General features: G+C 41.7%; 1 protein-coding gene across 1 annotated transcript; it reads right to left on the bottom strand.

The window, feature by feature from the left end:
- Positions 1-13,495: 13,495 nt before the first annotated feature.
- On the bottom strand, positions 13,496-14,254 carry LOC133817931 (uncharacterized). The gene has a single exon (XM_062250586.1). It carries the CDS (start codon positions 14,252-14,254, stop codon positions 13,496-13,498), a length of 759 nt encoding a protein of 252 aa, XP_062106570.1.
- Positions 14,255-18,237: the final 3,983 nt, after the last annotated feature.

Here is an 18,237-nt window from a genome sequence, read left to right as displayed (position 1 = left end):
TACTTTTTGTTGATATTGTGTAAGTTGAATGTGTGATTCTTCACGGTGTTCTATCAAATCCATATATGCTTGTAGTAGGTTGTGGTTTTGTTCCTAATGAAAAGTCTTTTGCCTATGCATCGTGACCAAGGCTTCGACTAAAGCATTGCTTCACTTCCAAAGGTTAATGAAAATGGAGTATGACTAGTGGTGTGCGATGAAAGGTTCTGTACGCCAAAAATACTTGTGGTAGCTACTGAGACCACACACCTTTAGCTTTCTCCAACCATTTCTTTAAGCTCCCATTTAGAGTTTTATTTACTGCTTCCACCTATCAGTTCGCCTGCAGATACGCAACTAACGAAAACTCTTGACCACCCGTACTTTTCACATAATTTAGTGAAGAGATCGTTGTCGAACTAAGTCCTGTTATCTAACACGATTTTCTTGGGAAGCCTGAATCACCAGATTATGTTCTTGATTACAAAATCAAGTACACTCTATGAGGTTATTGTTGCTAATGGCTCAGCCTCAACCCACTTTGTAAACTATTCTACAATGACCACAACATAGCAAACTCCTCCATTTCCAGTTGGCAGTGATCCAATCAAGTCTATTCCCCAAACAGTGCATGGCCAAGGTAAAGAGATCATTGTTAGCTCGACACCTGCAACTCGTGTGATTGTTGAGAAACGCCGGTACTTGTCACACTTCTGGACATACAAGGTCGAGTCTTTTGTGATGGTGGGCCAAAAATATCCCTTCCTAAGGACCCTCATGGCTAGACTCTGCCCCTAGCTTGATCTCCACAAAATCCTTCATGGACTTCTTTTATAATGGCTTGTGCTTCTGCTAGCGAAAAAAACTTGAGCAAAGGCATAGAATGACCTCGCCGGTACAAGACTCCTTCAATCAAGACATATCTTGGGATTTGGTACAACAATCTTCGTGCATCCTTTCAATCCTCAGGCGGCCTTTTGAAAGTAAGATAATCTGCAAATGGAATCATCTAGGTTGTCCCGACATGAATGAGCTCGATATTTTCTAATATTTCAATAATGGTCGACTTTTCAAGAAAATCGATGGGGACAACGTTTAATGTGTCTACTTCCTTGGTTGTGGCAAGTCGAGCCAATGCATCTGCATTGGTGTTCTATTCGCGAGGCACCTTCTCAATAGAGTAAAACTCGAATCTAATAGTTCATGCTTTACCTTAGCTAAATATGCAGCCATCCTAATTTTGTAGGCCGAGTATTCTCCCAGTACTTGGTTTACCATGAGCTGGGAATCACTAAAGCATTTTATAGCTATTGTTCTTCACTCCTTCGCGACTCAAACTCCAAAAAGCAAAGTTCCATACTCATCTTCGATATTTGATGCTTTTAATCTGAACCTTAGACCTATATGGAAGTGATGTCATTCTAGAGTGATCAAAATGACTATAGCTCCTGACCCGTGCTTATTGGACGACCTATCCATGAACATTTCCATAGCATTTGCACCAACTTCCTTATATGTTAATCCTAAAAACCAGTGCATTCTGCCACAAAATCAGCTAGGGACTGCCCCTAGACAGATGATTGTGGTTTATACAAAATCTCAAACGGACTGAGTTCGATGCCCCATTTAAATAACCATACCGATATCTCAGGCTTTTGAAATACATGCCTTAAAGTTTGATCGACCAGGACGTGTATTGTGGGGGACTGGAAGTAAGGCTACAACTTTGTAATATTTACTTTCTTAGAGAAAGATTATTTTGGGAAATTGGGTTGACCAAGTGTATATTGTTCATTTTGTGACTTATGTGATTTCATATGTGAATGTTATATGAATTATATATATGTTAAGACTCGTGAGTTGTGAGTACGGGAATTTTTATGATTTATGCATTTATTGATTTTTTACAACAGTGGATTCTTTCAGCCGATAATAGCGGAATGTCCCAATGGGAAATATTCGACTTGGGTAGGGTATTATTATTTGAGGTAATGAGTAATAGTGGCATGATTACCAAATTACCCTTGATGATGACTAAGTGGGTAAATAGATGGGAGGGGCATTTTAGTCATTTGGTGAATGGATAGAAAAGATGACCATTAGCTTTCCCCTTTAATTTTCAACATATGTTCTTCTTCTCCTCATATTCTCTCTAGCAAGCTCTTGATTTCCTCTAAGATACCAAGGGATATTCAAGATTCTTAAAGGGTTAGATTGCTACCAATCACTTCACCATCATCTAGGATTCAAATCTCAGAGAAAGGTAAGGGAATTTATACTTTTGTTCTTCATGTGTTCTTGATGAAAATTTGGGGGTTTTGCTTTATTTACGTAAATTGATGATCCTAGGTTGTTTAGATGAGTGTATTGATGATAGAAACATGTTTAGGAATGTATTTGAGGGTTAGATTTAAACTAAAATCTATTAAATTGGTTGGATTTTAGAATTGGAGAAAAATGGGTTTTAGAACCCTAGAACTTCAATTCTTGATTCAAGACTTGGATTTGATGTTTAGATGCTACCTAGATGATGTATGTAGTGCTATATAAACTGATTTGGTGCAATGTTTTGAGTCCCCTATTGTCTTGGGATGTTTGAGGTTGAAATGGTTGAGAAATCGTATAAATATATGGATTTTTTCTCAGTGGCGCCATGGCTCAATTGAATCTCATTTGGGCTATGAAATGCTCTCTGACTTTGGTAGCGTCGTGAGCCTTTTGGGAGGGCGTCGCGGCGCAAATACATTTTTTGGTTGTGATTTATGTGGTTTCATATTTTGATCATAACTTTTGACTTTGATATCAGTTTTGGACGTTCTTTATGTGGTTGGAAAGCTTATGAAAATCTCTACAATCCTAGAACCCAAGACAAGTTTAGATGTGACTAGTTTAGAGTCTTAATTGGGTTCTAAGTTTGGTAGTAAGCGATTTCAATGGACTTTGATGGGTAACCTTAGGGGACCTTGAGATAAGGTTCTTAGGACTTAATTGGACATGTTTAAGGTTTAATTGGAGCCTATATTAGTTTATGAAATTAATGGTAGGATTTGGTTTAAGGAGAAACTAAACCTACGCTTTATCGTTTGTGACACAGGTTTGTTTAAGGACGCTTGAAGGAGATCGCACTTGGGTTGTTTTATCAACTAAATTTTTTGGAATTCAGCAAAGAAGAGTGGACACCTGCATGTAGAGAGTATGTTTGGTATTCATTCTTTCTTATAAATTTATGCTTGACCTTATTCATACTATGATAGTATGGTTAACGATATGCTTTGGTTTTGGTCATGATACATGTTTAGATATATGCATGTATGGACTATAATGAGCATGAGTGCTATTATCTCTTTGTATTATGATGATTTATTAATGTACGAATTATATAGACATGTGTGTATATGCATGTTGATTGAACCTGAGTGTACGGACTGAAGGGGTTGTCGCAAAGGCAGTGGGTCATTGCAAGAGCAGTATTTTTGGATTATAATGAGATGCATATGTTGTATTGTATTACATTGAAATATGCATTATGATTATTGTTGACCATGATTTTGGCCAACATTGAGTAGACGTCAAAACTACAATGAACCTTCAAGAGAAAAATACGACACAGATAATTTTATAGTGGTTCAGCCCCAATTTTTTGGTAATAGCCTAATCCACTTGGAGTTGTGATATATTTAGCCTACACTTAAGATCAGATGAACTTGAGACAACTGAGTTTCTTAAGTGCAAGTAAAAAAAATATAGAGTTTCTCTCTCTAGAGAATACAAGCTTTATCTCTCTAACCTCTCAGAAAATGCCCTAAGAATGCCCCAAGTAACAGTCCCCAAAATCTCAAAACGAGAGAGTTTTCTCAGTCTAAAAAGATCTGATCCCCCAAATGATACCATGATCCATTTATTTATAGGCTCATGGATCATACATCAGATATTTCCTTTGACCGGGTCCTTTATGTTATTCTCACAATATTTAATTAATAATAATATTTAAAATACAACAATATGGATTCTTTGGGATAATATGAGAGATTCCCGCGCAGGTATGACCGATTCTAGCTGAAGCCGTTACTGGGATCTCTTGCGTAGCAATGATCTGTTTAGTCGGTCCACATCACACCCAAGGAAAACTAGAGGGCCAAAACACTTCACTGGTCAGCCAAGACGAGGGACTGGTCGGCCAAACACCTGTCTGGTCGGACAAGCACCTGACTGATCAGACAAGCACCTGACTGGTCGGACAAGCACCTGACTGGTCGGTCATGACACTTAACTGGTCTAACATGACACATCTCTAGTCTAACATGACATATCTCTAGTCTAACATGGCACATCTCTAGTCTAGCATGACACTTGACTGGTCAGTCAAAAATCTTCACCGGTTGGACAGAAATTCTATCAGATCGGTCAGATCACTTTATCACAACTCCGAAGAGCTAACACATTTATTGACTATTAATGTGTCATTTACTGACCATGCATTGCCACTTGTCACTTCTGATTGCCACATCATCGAACTGAAATTTTGGGGATAACAATTATGATGTTATGATTATGTTGACTATCATGTGTTTTGGGCTTGAGGGTTGTGTCCTATATAGCTCTTCTTGATGGGCCTTGGACTTTGTATGTAGGTAAAGAGAATGGAAAGTGCTAACTTCATTTTTATCTAATTGACGCGGAGTCAAATAATTAATTAGAAAGATTTCAATTAGGCAATCAATGAACTATAAATGAGCCAAGAACCTAGTAATAATGAGCAATAAATGATAGAGAACACCCAGAATTATAGAGGTTCGGCCCCTGAGACTAGTAATGACCTACATCCTCTTAGATTTGTATTAATCTCAAAGGTTTACACTAGATCACAAGGTTTTACAAGTGGATTTCTATGTGTAAAAGAAAATACAAGATGGCAGAGTCGCTGCTAAGTACCGAGCCAAACTTCTTGGTATTTTCCTAACATTGGTCAGTAGGCTCTTTTTCTGAACCCCACCACTGTGGTGGAGAGTTTGTATTTATATTTTCCCCTTTGCCCCTGGTCTGCCCCTGTGCCTAACTAATAGGGAATATCCCTCTCTTCTTGCAGGTAGTTGATGTCCTCTTCTTCAGAAGCTATGACTGAGTCTTCAAGGTGTCAGGCGCTTTTTGCGGGTGGTTGCTCGATCCTCGTCGAACGCTAACGGAGAGTGTAACTACTCCCATCCAAGCAGGTATGTCTGCTCGTCATATTGACCAGTTGTTCACCTGGAAATCGTGCCGAGCAAGGACAATTATTCATTCGTTAACTATACTCCGACTAGCCTACCTGTCACACTGGCCAACAAGTTTTCTAGTGGTCCTTCCGAACAGCTGAGCCTCTACAGATAGTATGTCGAGCAGTAACTTGTCGTATACCCTGTAGGTATACACCGACAAACATACCGCATCAAGTAAGTTTTCCATGCTTTTCTTTTTATAATTTATGTAACTCATGCAAGATGCTCTCTTTTTTCTTTGCGTTTTTACATTGTGAATGTGAGTAATTTTCTTGATGAATCCCTAGATTTCATGAATGTATGCTGCCTGAATCCATAACTAGATGACCATTTTGAGTGGCTCTTGGCCTGGATAGCCTTTTTTGAACTTCTTATTTTCTACAAACTAGGTTTTAACTTCCTCTTTTTGTTGATTTACGTTCGGGGATCTTGAAAAAACACGGAGAACACCACTCAAAAACTTTGTTGGAACAAATCTTCCACTTTCATGAGTTCCTTTGTTTATAACCTGATCTACCCCTTGTTCATCATGTCACTCTGTGTTTGTTCTAGGATGGTCGGTATAATCTATGAACCCCTACCGACCAACACTGTTCGGTGTTCTCGCCTCTCCTTTCCCTTTTTCTTGTATGTGCAGAAGGGAGGTGACCGTCGAACTGTGTTGTAAGACATCATTTGAAACAACCAATTGCTCGCATGAAACATATTAATCGCGGGACAGAAGAAGAAGAAGACCCCCATGTGGCACGCCGTACCACCACTAGGGTCGCGTAGGGGGTCCAATCCATTGAGGAAGAGTTGGACTCTTCAGGGCAGGAGGGGGAAGCCAAACTTGACTATGCCACGGAGATCCATACCGAGGTTTTCCTTAACCCTGCCTCAGAGATAGAAGACGCCCCCTGTACGTAGCTCCTAAGGGCTCGATTTCTGACAAGCATCTACAAAATATCAGGGAGCATTTCCATCTCGAAGATGTTTCCATCTTCAAACTTGCAGCTGTAAAAACTGCTGAAACACCCTGGGCCTCAATTCTGCACCTGGAGCAGATACAATATGAATGCGGCCGCCACCCTTCCTCTTCTGCTATACTTTCGCAGTGTGACAGATTACTTTGGGCTTTGCCCTATCCAGATTTGCCCTAAATACATCATATTCCTCTCAGCTCTTTATGTTTTGTATCAGTCTTTAGACAAGCCAGTACCTACTGCACATGAGATTAATTATCTCTTTGATCTTAAATTCGACCCTCGCCAAGGCAGGTTATGGTATTTCTACTTTAGCCACCGGGACTCCAATATTTACCTATCGAATACTGAAGGTATCTCCAAAGTTGGGGAGTACGCCATTCAATACTTTGTCACATACAATATTGCTACCAATCACTTGTCATTACGTTGCAATGGTCCCTTTAGTTGGCCAGCCCCAACTAGGGGAATGGAGGCAGGGACTAGAAAACTAGCTGTTATGGACCCTTGTGACAAAGATCTGGTTGCCCTAACCACTGCATAAAGAATTATATTTGCTGGGCTCTACCCTGACCCCAAGACAAGGGCCAAGGATGCCACCACTGACAAGCAATCGTCCAAGAAACCTTCATCCATTTCTAAACTTCCTAACCCAAAATTAAATTAGAGGGCCAATCCCCCCGTCCAGACCCTGCGTGGCTCACCGAACCAAGAGTTCGATCGGAGTTGTCATCAAGGAGCCTGCCGAGCATGGCACTTCCAAAGCTACCACCACCCCCAGCCTGGCAAGGGTAAGGAGGTTGTAGTAGAGCATATAGACTTGGACTCATCAAATAGTGATGGGGGTCTTCCGTTCGAGGTAGCCGACTACTCGGGGGCAGCTGAAGTGGGTGATCTGACTCTCTTTCCAGAACTTACTTTTACTCTTTGCCTAATTATGATGAGTTTTTGCTTGTTTGTTTCGACCCTGCTCGACACTTTTTCTAATCCTTTGCTTTCATTTTGCAGATATGTCATCCATATTTTTCAAGAAATTTGCCCAAAATCACACAAGTGGTCCTAGCGGTGAGGTTCCCCCGGCCAAGCGTCAAAAAGCTGACCCTCATGTCGAAAATATGGAGCAGGCCGAGAAAATCCCTAATAAGGCCTCTTCTCAGAAAAAGGTGCCCACACCCTCGCGTAAATCAGGCAAAGGCAAAGGATTATCTATTGAGGACAGTACCTATATGTCCACTGCACCGAAGTTGACCAGCCCGAGCAAAGCTCCTGATGGAACTGTTGAAGATCCTGCCAAGTAGGTCCATGGGCCCTTGAAGAAAACCTTGGCTATCCAGCAAGGACACATAAAAAGGGTGTCTACCTCCCAAATCTAATTCATGGATACTCTTAGTAGCCAATCTTTGGACTTCATTACTAGCACTGGTCTCCAAAATGTTACCAGAGTAAGTAATAAATTTGTTTGATCTCTAAGTGGTCTTTATTCTCTTGTTATTTGTTATGGATTTTTATATTTCATATTATAGGGTATGCTGGCTCCAAGCTATGCTCATCACCGAGCCAAGGGGGTAAGAAACACATGTAGTTGGTCTATTGAAAGAGTATGAGGAAAAAGCCTTTCAGGTTGCCCAGTTGACCGAGCAGGTCCGAAATCTTCAGCAGACCACCGAGCAGATTTCCAAAGAAAACAAGGAGCTCATGACTGCAACCAAATAGAGGAACCTTGACATCAATCGACTGGAGAGAAGGGTGGAGGAGCTGAAGGATATTGCTATGCAGAATGTTGTCGAGGGGAGAGTTGTTTAGGAAGAAAAGGATGAACTAGTGAAGACCCTTGATGAAGAGAGGGCTGCCAGGGCTACTGATGTCGTGGCCTATGAGACTTCTGGCTTGAGTACTTTCTATGACTTCTTGGTGCGTAACAATGGGGTGGATTACAACTATCTGGGGGAGGCTTTCGATGAGCTTATGCAATACTGTACTAAGTGAGAGCAAGTTAAGGCCCAAATTGTATCTGCCAAACAAGTTCAAGTTGTCTAGAATCCTTCTTTCCCTGTTGCCGAAGAAGACAACCCTTCTGCCCCCGAGGATTCTATGCTGCCTTCCAGTTTGAGTGCTTCAGCTGACACTTATGCTCTTGCCGACCAGCTTCAAGACCAACCAACCGATCAGCTTCAACACCAACTAACTCCCCAACCTCAAGACCCTTGAAGCACATAGCTTTTCTTTTTATTTTTTTTAAAGACAAAAATGGTTGAGCTGAGCAGCTTTTAATCTCGAGCAATCTTTTACTTTGGACAAAATAGCATGGTTAAGCCGAGCAGCCTTTAATCTCGAGCCATATTTTACCTTTTTATAAATGCTTTTCGTTCTAGCTATAAATCTGACCGTGCTTTTATATATATATATATATTTAGCTACTTGACATATACTATTTTTGGAGTTGTGTGGCTCTGTGAATCAGAGCTGTTCAATTTTTTTGAATGAGTTGTAAACAAAAATTGTTCAACCCTATCTACATAAATTTTTTTATGGCTCTTTTTGTTGTCCAATACATACCGAGCAACACGCAAGCACTTTAACATTAATAAAAATTAGTGTTTCTATGTCCTTTTGATTACGCAATTTTCTCTCTGCTTGTCCATGTATGACTATGGTGCCCCCCAAGTGACCGAGCAGGATTCATAACTCTTGGGTTATCCTCTCGGTCACTTGCTAACTAACTAGACATGTTCGTAATAACCTGTTCGGGGGTACTTGGGTTTGCCAAAACCTACAAAGGTTTCATACACTGCCGACAATCCATGAAATAAATCACTAATTAGCAAGATAGTCATTATAAAAATAAGGCTTGTAACAATGGACAATAATCGTGTCTTATTGATTAAAAGTTAACCATACAAGTTGCGTCGCTACTGTTTAGCTTACATTCATAAATATTAATTATTACAATAAATGGGAAAATTGTACCTGTGCATAATTAATATAGCTAAATTGAGCTGGTCGGTGGTATGGGCAGTTCGTGCCTGTACCGGCCAGTCAATAATTACTTAAAGATGATCTATAATTATATTATTTGCTCAGGCATTCCCCATTCCAGTAATGAGGGAAAAATATTAACTAAAGATCTTGGTCATACCATGCTAGCTTGTACGTGTCGGGTGGTACTATTTCTGTGACCTGGTAGGGGCCTTCCAAGCTTGGTCCTAGCATTCCTGCTGAGTTTCATGAGTTTCTGAGAATATTCTTCATAGGACTAGATCTCCCATGTCAAACTTTCATTCCTTAACTCTAGAATTGAAGTATCGGGCAACTTTTTGCTGGTGGGCAGCCAGGCATATGTTGGACTTTTCACGTCTTTCTTCAATCTATTGTAAAGAGTCAGCCAACAGTTGGTGATTACAATCTTGGTCGTATGTTGTACGCCGGTGAGATGGTGGAGTCATCTTAATTGGAAGCATTGCATCATACCCATATGTGGTGCAAACGGGGTATCACTAATAGTTGTTCACTTGGTAGTCTTGTATGACCAAAGTACCTCAGGCAATTTCTCAGGCCAGTTTCATTTAGCTAGTTCTAAACGCTTCTTTAGGGTGTCTTTGAGTCTTGTTAACTGCTTCAACTGGCCCGTTTTCTTGAGGGTGCGAGACTACAGAGAAACTTTTTGTCATGCCATGCTTGGCACAGAAATCCGTAAAAAGTTGACTGTCAAACTGGGTGCCGTTGTCGGAGACTGTCTTCTGAGGTAAACCAAATCTACAGACTATATTTTTCACCACAAAATCCAGTAATTTTTTGGAAGTGATGGTTGCCAGAGGCTCGGCTTCCGTTCATTTGGTGAAGTAGTCAACCACCACGACTGCATTATACTCCTCCCTTTCCTTTCGGTAATCGACCAATGAGATCAATCCCCCAAATAACGAAGGTATTTGGGCTCTGCATTTGAGTAAGTTCATTTGGTGCTACTCAAGGTATCTTGCAAATCTTTGACACTTGTCACATCTTCAAACATATGCAAAGGCATCCTCATTCATAGTTGGCCAAAAGTAGCCTTGCCTTAAAATCTTCTTCGATAGACTTTGCCCCCCTGCATGGTTCCCACAGAAACCCTCATGTACTTCCTCCAGCAGCAGTCCTAATTCATTTTGGTTGACACACCTGAGTAATGGCAAGGAGAATCCCCTTCTGTACATAACTCCGTCCAGGATTATATACCGAGCAGCTTTCCTCATTAATTTTCTGGATTCATTACAACTATTGGGCAAGATGTCATGTTCCAGATAAGCTGCAATTGTGGTCATCCGGGATGGAGTTTTGTCTATAAGAAATATTGGTTCTGGCAGGTTGATACTTGGTTCGGCCAGGTATTCAATAGGGACTAGGTTGGCCTTGTCCATTACAACACTGATGGCTAGTCTAGCCAGTGCATCTGCTGTGGCATTCTGCTCTCTTGGTATTTGTTGGATATTGTACCTCTTAAGTTATGCAAGCATGTCTTTGATCTTATTAAGATAGGCAATCATTTTTCCTCTCGAGCAGTGTACTCTCCGAGGACTTGATTGACAACCAATTGTGAATCACTATATATATCTAAGATTTACACCTTTACTTCCCTGGCTAGCCTCAGCTCTACGATTAATGCTTCGTATTCCACTTCATTATTGAATGCTTTAAATCCAAAACAAAGTGCATAATGGAGGTGCTACCCTTCAGGAGTGATTAATGTTAGACCTGCCCCAGACAGTTGATCGGTAGCTGAGCCATCGATGTGCAACTTCCATACTTAGGGTTCTTCCTCTAAATGAACAGTACTGGTCACTGGGTGCTTAGTGCTCTACCCAGTGTCCATATTGGGCAGTGATTCAGACTCTGACGACTGCTCAACCATTTCTTCATCTGTTCCTGGTAGCCCTATACATTCAACTACAAAATCTGCAAGAGCCTATCCTCTAATGGTTGTTTGGGGCTGGTAAGTGAATTCATACTGCCCGAGCTCTACAGACCATTTTAGTAACCGACCGGAGGTGTCTGGTTTTAGTAGGACTTCGCACAATGGTTGGTCGGAAAAAACCTTTATGGGATGAGCTTGGAAGTATGGGCGAAGTTTTCTAGACGATAGGAGTAGGCAATAAGTTAATTTTTTCAATTAGAGGATACCTGCTCTCGGCTTCAACAAGCCTTTTGCTGACATAGTAGACTGGATGTTGGGTCTTGTTTTCTTCTCTGACCAGGACTGCACTGACAGCGTGTTGAGTTACTACCAGGTATATGCATAGTTCTTCACCCTCCAGAGGTTTTGAAAGGATCGGGGGTTGTGCCAACTGCTGCTTTAGAGCTTGGAAGGCTTGTTCACACTCTTCAGCCCATTCAAATTTCTTTATGCCTCTAAGGATATTAAAAAACGTAATACACTTATGAATGGATTTGGACACAAATCTGCTAAGTGTTGTTATGCGTCCTGTTAGACTATGCACGTCCTTAGTCCTGGTTGGAGAGGACATGTCCCGCAGTGCCTTTATCTTTTCGAGGTTTGCTTTAATTCTCTCAGAGTTCACTACAAACCCTAAAAAATTTCCCAATCCCACACCAAAAGAGCAATTTAGGGGGTTCAATTTCATTCTATACTGCATCAAGATGTTGAAGGATTCCTCCAAGTCTTCAATGTGCCCCCAACCTTTTTGGATTTTACCAACATATCGTCCACGTAAACCTCCATGTTATTTCCTATTTGGTCTTTGAACATAAATTTTACCAACCGTTGATACGTGGCTCCAACATTTTTCTATCCGAATGGCATGACTTTATAACAGTACAGCCACACATCCGTGCGAAAGCTGGTGCGCTCCTGGTCGGGTGGATGCATACTTATCTGGTTGTACCCCAAATAGGCATCCATAAAGGTTAAGATCTCATGGTCGGTTGTAGCGTCCACCAATTGCTCAATTCTCGGAAAGGGGAAGCAGTCCTTCGTGCAAGCCTTATTTAAATCAGTGAAATCTATGCACACTCTCTACTTGTTAAGTCGTTATTTCGGAGCTTCTCCACTTCTTCCTTCAATGCCTTTGCCCTCATTGGATCCAGTAGCCTCCTTTTTTTTTGTACGGGCTTTAAGTGTTCAGTATCGATGTTGAGGGTGTGGCTTATAATGGTTGGGCAGATCCCCACCATATCATCATAAGACCAGGCGAATACATCTTCGTTGTTCCATAGGCACTCGATCAAAGCGGATATTATGTCCCCGGACAATCCTTTTCCTACTTTGACTACCCTGGTCAGGTACCTCTTCTAATTCTTCGACTGGGCCCACCCCCGTATCAATATCCCCAAAATAAGGGTCTATGTCCTCCCCCCCCCCCCCCCCCAATTTTGGCATGCATCCTATTTTTGGTGACTGGACCCTGCAGGATGCCTTCCCTGCCTTTTTTACTGAAGAAATATAACATTCTCTGGCCACCAGTTGGTTCCATTTAAGACATCCTATACCTACCCAGGTTAGCAATTTGATGAGCATTTGGAAGACTAAAGTGACTGCTCGGAGGTCTTACAGGGCAGGTTTGCCTATCATGGCATTGTATGGAGAAGGGATGTCTATTACCACGAACAAAGCCATTACTACTTTGTTGTTAGGTGTCGTCCCCACTGTCAAAGGAAAGCTTATGCTTCCAGCCGGGGCCATGCCAATCCTTGTAAACCCATACAGTAGCTGCTCACATGGTTCCAGATCTCTAATTCTTAAATTCATCCTTTCCAAGGTACTCTTGAACAGGATATTGGCAGATGATCCATGGTCAATCATTGTTCGGGCTATGATCATATTAGCTATCTGTACTTCTACTACCAAAGGATCATTGTGTGGATGATGTACATGACTTGTGTCTTCCTCGATGAACATGATAGGCTCACATTCGCAGTGAGGTTGTTTGGGAGTACGCTCCTGGACAGTCAGCACATCATCCTCCTGCTAGTACCTAAGGGAATGAGCATACCTTTCTTGAGCTTTACTGGAGTTTCCGGCCAAATGCGGCCCACCACAGATCAGATCTAGTTGACCAGCAACTGGTGGTGGTAAGATAGGCTGACTGCTCTAAGACTGCTGAGACTGATGTTGAGGAGATTATTCAGGATGTTGTTAAGGATGTTGATCGACAGTCGGCCATACATACCTCTTCAAATGAGCATTTTTTTGTCTAATGAGGAATTCTATTTCCTCATTCAGGTGGTTACATTCATTGGTTTCGTGACCATAGTCAATGTGAAACCGATAGAAATTAGTCATATCCCGTTGATTAACATCCTTCCTCATCGGTGGAGGTCTTCTGTATGGTACGATAGTCTGTGTAGCATTAAAAACGTCCGCCGGGTTTCTAGCAGGATGGAGCAAGTAGTAAAATTGGGAACATATTCCCATGGTTTGGATTGCTCAGCGGTCTTAGGCTTCTTGTTGTCGTTCAGGTTACCGCTATTTCCATTCTCATTATTGTGTTTTCCATTCTTAGCTCCATTCTTTGCTCCTTCTGCAGGAATGGAGGTATTTCCAACATCTATTTTCCACTGCTCGGTAACCGACTGAGTTGGTTTATCCACCTTCCGCTTAGCCTCCTTTAGCTTGATGAATTCCTTTGTCTGATCAAGGAACTCCTGGGTGGTACGTGCAACCTTCCTTTTCAAGCTGCTCCAGAACAGACTCTTTGCCTTAATTCCTGAATTGATGGCTATTAATTTATCGTCATCACTAAGGGTTTTCACCTTGGTGGCTTCCCGCATAAAACGTTGAATGTACTCCTTCAAAGGATAATTATCTTTCTGTTTTATGTCCACCAGGTCATTCGGCTCAGCGGGAAGGGGCATTGCTGAGGAGAATTGGGAATAGAACGTGCGTACAAATCCATCCCATGATGTAATCGATCTTGGTGGTAACTTAAAAAACCATTGTTGGGAAATTTTTGACAGGGTGGCTGGGAAGATCCTGCACCTGGCATCATCCCTAACTCCCTGTAAATCAATCTGTAGTTCAAAGTGATGAACATGAGTTACTGGGTCCTCCAGCCCAGTATACATTTTCCATGTTGGAATTTTGAATTTGAAAGGTATGGGCAGCTGATTAATACAATCTAAAAATGGGGAACCTCTCTGCCTTTCCATTTCAATATCTATTAACTTGGGGGTTGTCAAGTCCCTTACCGGTCAGGTTAACAGATCCAACTGGGCTTGGATGTTAGGGTCTGTAGCAACCTGGGGCTGTGCTACATTGTGGACCTCATCCATTCTTAGGTCCTGAACAGGCTCAGGTAGAGCTATGTTTTTCGAATCCCAATTTTCCCTGCTGTGATTAAGAGCATCTCAAAGGTCTTCACCTCCCATGGGGCCCATTCGGTTGAAAACAGAATTCCGTCGAGGTCTGCCCCTGGCATTCTAGATGTCTGCTCGACTTCGCACTAAAGGTACTCCCTGGAACCCTCCACCTCGAGGCGGTTGGTTGTTTAGGACATCCTGCCCTTGTGGGAAAAATGGTCCTTCGGGCTGATTGCCTCTCTAACCTTGATTATCCTATTGGTAAACTTGGCTTGTTGCCTCATCATGGTCATACTCATCAGCGTAATGGGCCCTATATGTGCTACTAACCTCTGATTCATCTCTTCAACACCTTGGTCGGTACTCTTGATGTTCTTTGTATCGACCAGGTTATTGTAGGTAGTTATGGGGTTGACCAAACCTATTTGGCACTGGAGCTCAAGGATTCTTGTCGCGACCACTGCCTTGAGATACTGGCCGAAAATTTGCAGTTTCGTCCCGTACCATGCCACGCCTTGGAAAAATCTGCTCATCTACCGGTAAAGGTCGCCTATTATTGATGGCTTGAGCGTCCCAACCAGATCTGTGACTCCTAATCAAACCCTGGTTCCCATTCTGAGGTTGAGCCTCTGGCCCATGCATGACATATTCATTGAAGCCAAAAACGAGAGGGTGTTTTTGGTTTTGGGCAGTAGTTCAAGCTACAACTCCCATACCTGGGGTTTGCTGCTGTTGCATATAATTGCGGATGGACTCAGCTGCTTCTCAAGTACGGCGTTCCATTTCTTCCTAACGGGCCTGCACTTCCCAGGCAATTCGATCCATCCATTCTTGCGCAGTGGCTCACCCCTGGTTCATGGAGGCTAGCTGATCTTCTATCTGCCCAGCGACTTCCCTTATCTGATCAATTTTAGGGTTAACTCCTTCAATATCTAAGTGGGGCTCATACCATCCAAGACCTCCATCTCTGGGTCCCTGTGGGTCATTATCCCACGCAGCAGTTCCACTGGACGTTCCTACTTGAGTGATTCCAGCGGAAGCAGCAGCTCTGCATCCTGTTGCAGTGGGCCCAGCGGTTTGCCCCCCAATACCAGATGGATTCCTAGGCGGAAAATCACTTCGCTGCCCACAAAAATTGCTTATTGACGAGACTTGGTGAGAGAGTTCAGCCTCGGGCTTTGGAGGCTCTTGGCTGAACCTTCTAGTTGAGATTACCATCCTTGCAACAATAGAATCTGAATGTGATTATCTTAGGCTCTCATTGAAAGCACCAAAGTGTTTACTTGATTTTTATCCAACTGATGCAGAGTCAAATAATTAATTAGAAAGCATTCTATTAGATAATCAATGAACTATAAATGAGCCAAGAACCTAGTAATAATGAGCAATAAATAATAGAGAACATCGGCATTTATAGAGGTTCGGCCCCAAAGACTAGTAATGACCTAAGACCTCTTAGATTTGTACTAATCTCAAAGGCTTACACCAGATCACAAGGGTTTACAAGTGGATTTCTATGTGTAAAAGATGATACAACATGGCAGAGTCACTGCTAAGTACCAAACTAAACTACTCGGTATGTTCCTAACGTTGGTCGATAGGCTCTTTTTCTGAACCCCACCACTGTGGTGGAGATTTTGTATTTATACTATCCCCTTCGCCCCTAGTCTGCCCTATTCCTAACTTATAGGGAATATCCCTCTCTTCTCGCATGTAGTTGTTGTCCTCTTCTTCAGGAGCTTTGACCGAGTCTTCAGGGTTGTTAGGCGCTCTTTACGAGTGGTTGCACGATCCTTGCGGAGCGCTAACGGAGAGTGTAACTACTTCCATCTGAGCAGGTATGTCTGTTTGTCATACTGACCAATTTTTCTCCTAGAAATCGTGTCAAGCAAGGACAGTTATTCATTCGTTAAGTGTACTCCGACCAACCTGCCTGTCACACTAACTAGCAAGTTTTCTGATGGTCCTGCCAAGCAGCTGAGCCTCTAGAGATAGTATGTCGAGCAGTAACTTGTCGTATACCCTACAAGTATACACCAACAAACCTGTTGGAAGGCCTGCCTACTCTGCTCCATGTGTCCAAGTTTAGTGCCATGTCAGATTATGCAAATTTTTGGGATAACATCTGCCCCCAAGTTTGTAATGGTCCCAAGCAACATGGAAACTTTCTGAAGATCACCCCATCCAGCCTGGTCGGGGGTACATGCTCCTCGCTAGAAAAACATGTCCTCCTATATTGACTGAATTGACAAAGAAAAACATGAAGTTCTCCTGTGCGGACAAGTGTAAAACTAGTTTCAAAGAGTTGAAAGAGAAACTTATCTCAGCCCTAATGTTAAGCCTTCCTTCTAATAAGGAAAGGTTTATGGTATATTGTGATGCATTGAAAATGGGATTAGGATGCGTCCCAATGCAAGCTGGGCAAGTAATAGCGTATGCGTCTCGACAGTTAAAGGATTATGAAAAATGTTATCCCACTCATGACTTTGAGTTGGCTGCAGTGGTGTTTGCCTTGAAGATTTGGAGGCACTAACTTTTTCGCGAGAAATGTGAGATTTATATGAATCATTAGTGTCTCAAGTGCTTCTTTACACAAAAATATTTGAATATGAGACAATGACGCTGGTTAGAGTTAGTAAAATACTTTGACTACGATTATCTTGTATCATCCGGGAAAGGTGAATGTAGTGGCAGATGCCTTAAGTGACTGAGGTCCTGGAAAAGTGTCTGAACTGTGACAAGTTACATCCATGCTGATGGAGGAAATAAAGCGAGCTGGGATAGAATTGCTATCTAGCGAATTGGCCAATATAACTTTACAGTCCACACTTTTGGAAAGGATTAAAGAACAACAAGATGATGATCCACAGTTGTTGAAAGACAAACAAGCGGATTAGAATAGGAACAATGCTCAATTTTTTATTTCTGAGAACGGTATGCTGAGTTACCAAAATAGAATATTTGTTCCTGCTATTGAAGAGCTGAAGAAAGAAATTCTTGAGGAACCTCACTCCATACCTTACTCGATGAACCCAGGTATAACAAAAATGTATCAAGATTTAAAGATATTGTATTGGTGGCCTGTATAAGGGATGTGGTGGATTATGTGGCTAGATGTCTTACTTGTCAGTGAGTGAAGATAGAACATTAGCAACTAGATGGGTTGTTTCAACCGTTTTCTATTCTAAAATGTAAATGGAATGATATAGCAATGGATTTCGTGGTGGGACTGCTGACGACCATGAAGCAACATGATTCGATTTGGATGATTGTGTATAGATACACAAAGTCAGTGCACTTTCTACCATTAGAATAGTGTATACAACTAACCAGTATGCCCAATTGTATGTACAAGAGATAATTAGACTTCATGGGGCACCGAAGTCTATAGTGTCGGATAGAGACTCAACCTTTACGTCGACATTTTCGGGAAGTATACAAAGAGATATGTGTACCAAATTGAAATTTATTATTGTTTTTCATCCGCAAACGGACGGACAGAGTGAAAGAATGATTCATGTTCTAGAAGATATGCTGAGAGCATGTGTTTTCTTAAAGAAAGTTTATTTTGGGAAATTAGGCGGACCAAGGGTATATTGGTCATTTTGTGAATTATGTGATTTCATATGTGAATGTTATATGAATTATATATATGTTAAGACCTGTCAGTTGTGAGTACGGGGATTTTTGTAATTTATATGTTTTATGCATTTTATTGATTTTCGACAATAGTGGATTCTTTCAAGCGA

The sequence above is a fragment of the Humulus lupulus genome, chromosome 1 (genome assembly GCF_963169125.1).
Source record: "Humulus lupulus chromosome 1, drHumLupu1.1, whole genome shotgun sequence".
Taxonomy (NCBI): domain Eukaryota; kingdom Viridiplantae; phylum Streptophyta; class Magnoliopsida; order Rosales; family Cannabaceae; genus Humulus; species Humulus lupulus.
This window is presented reverse-complemented; position numbering and strand designations above follow the sequence as displayed.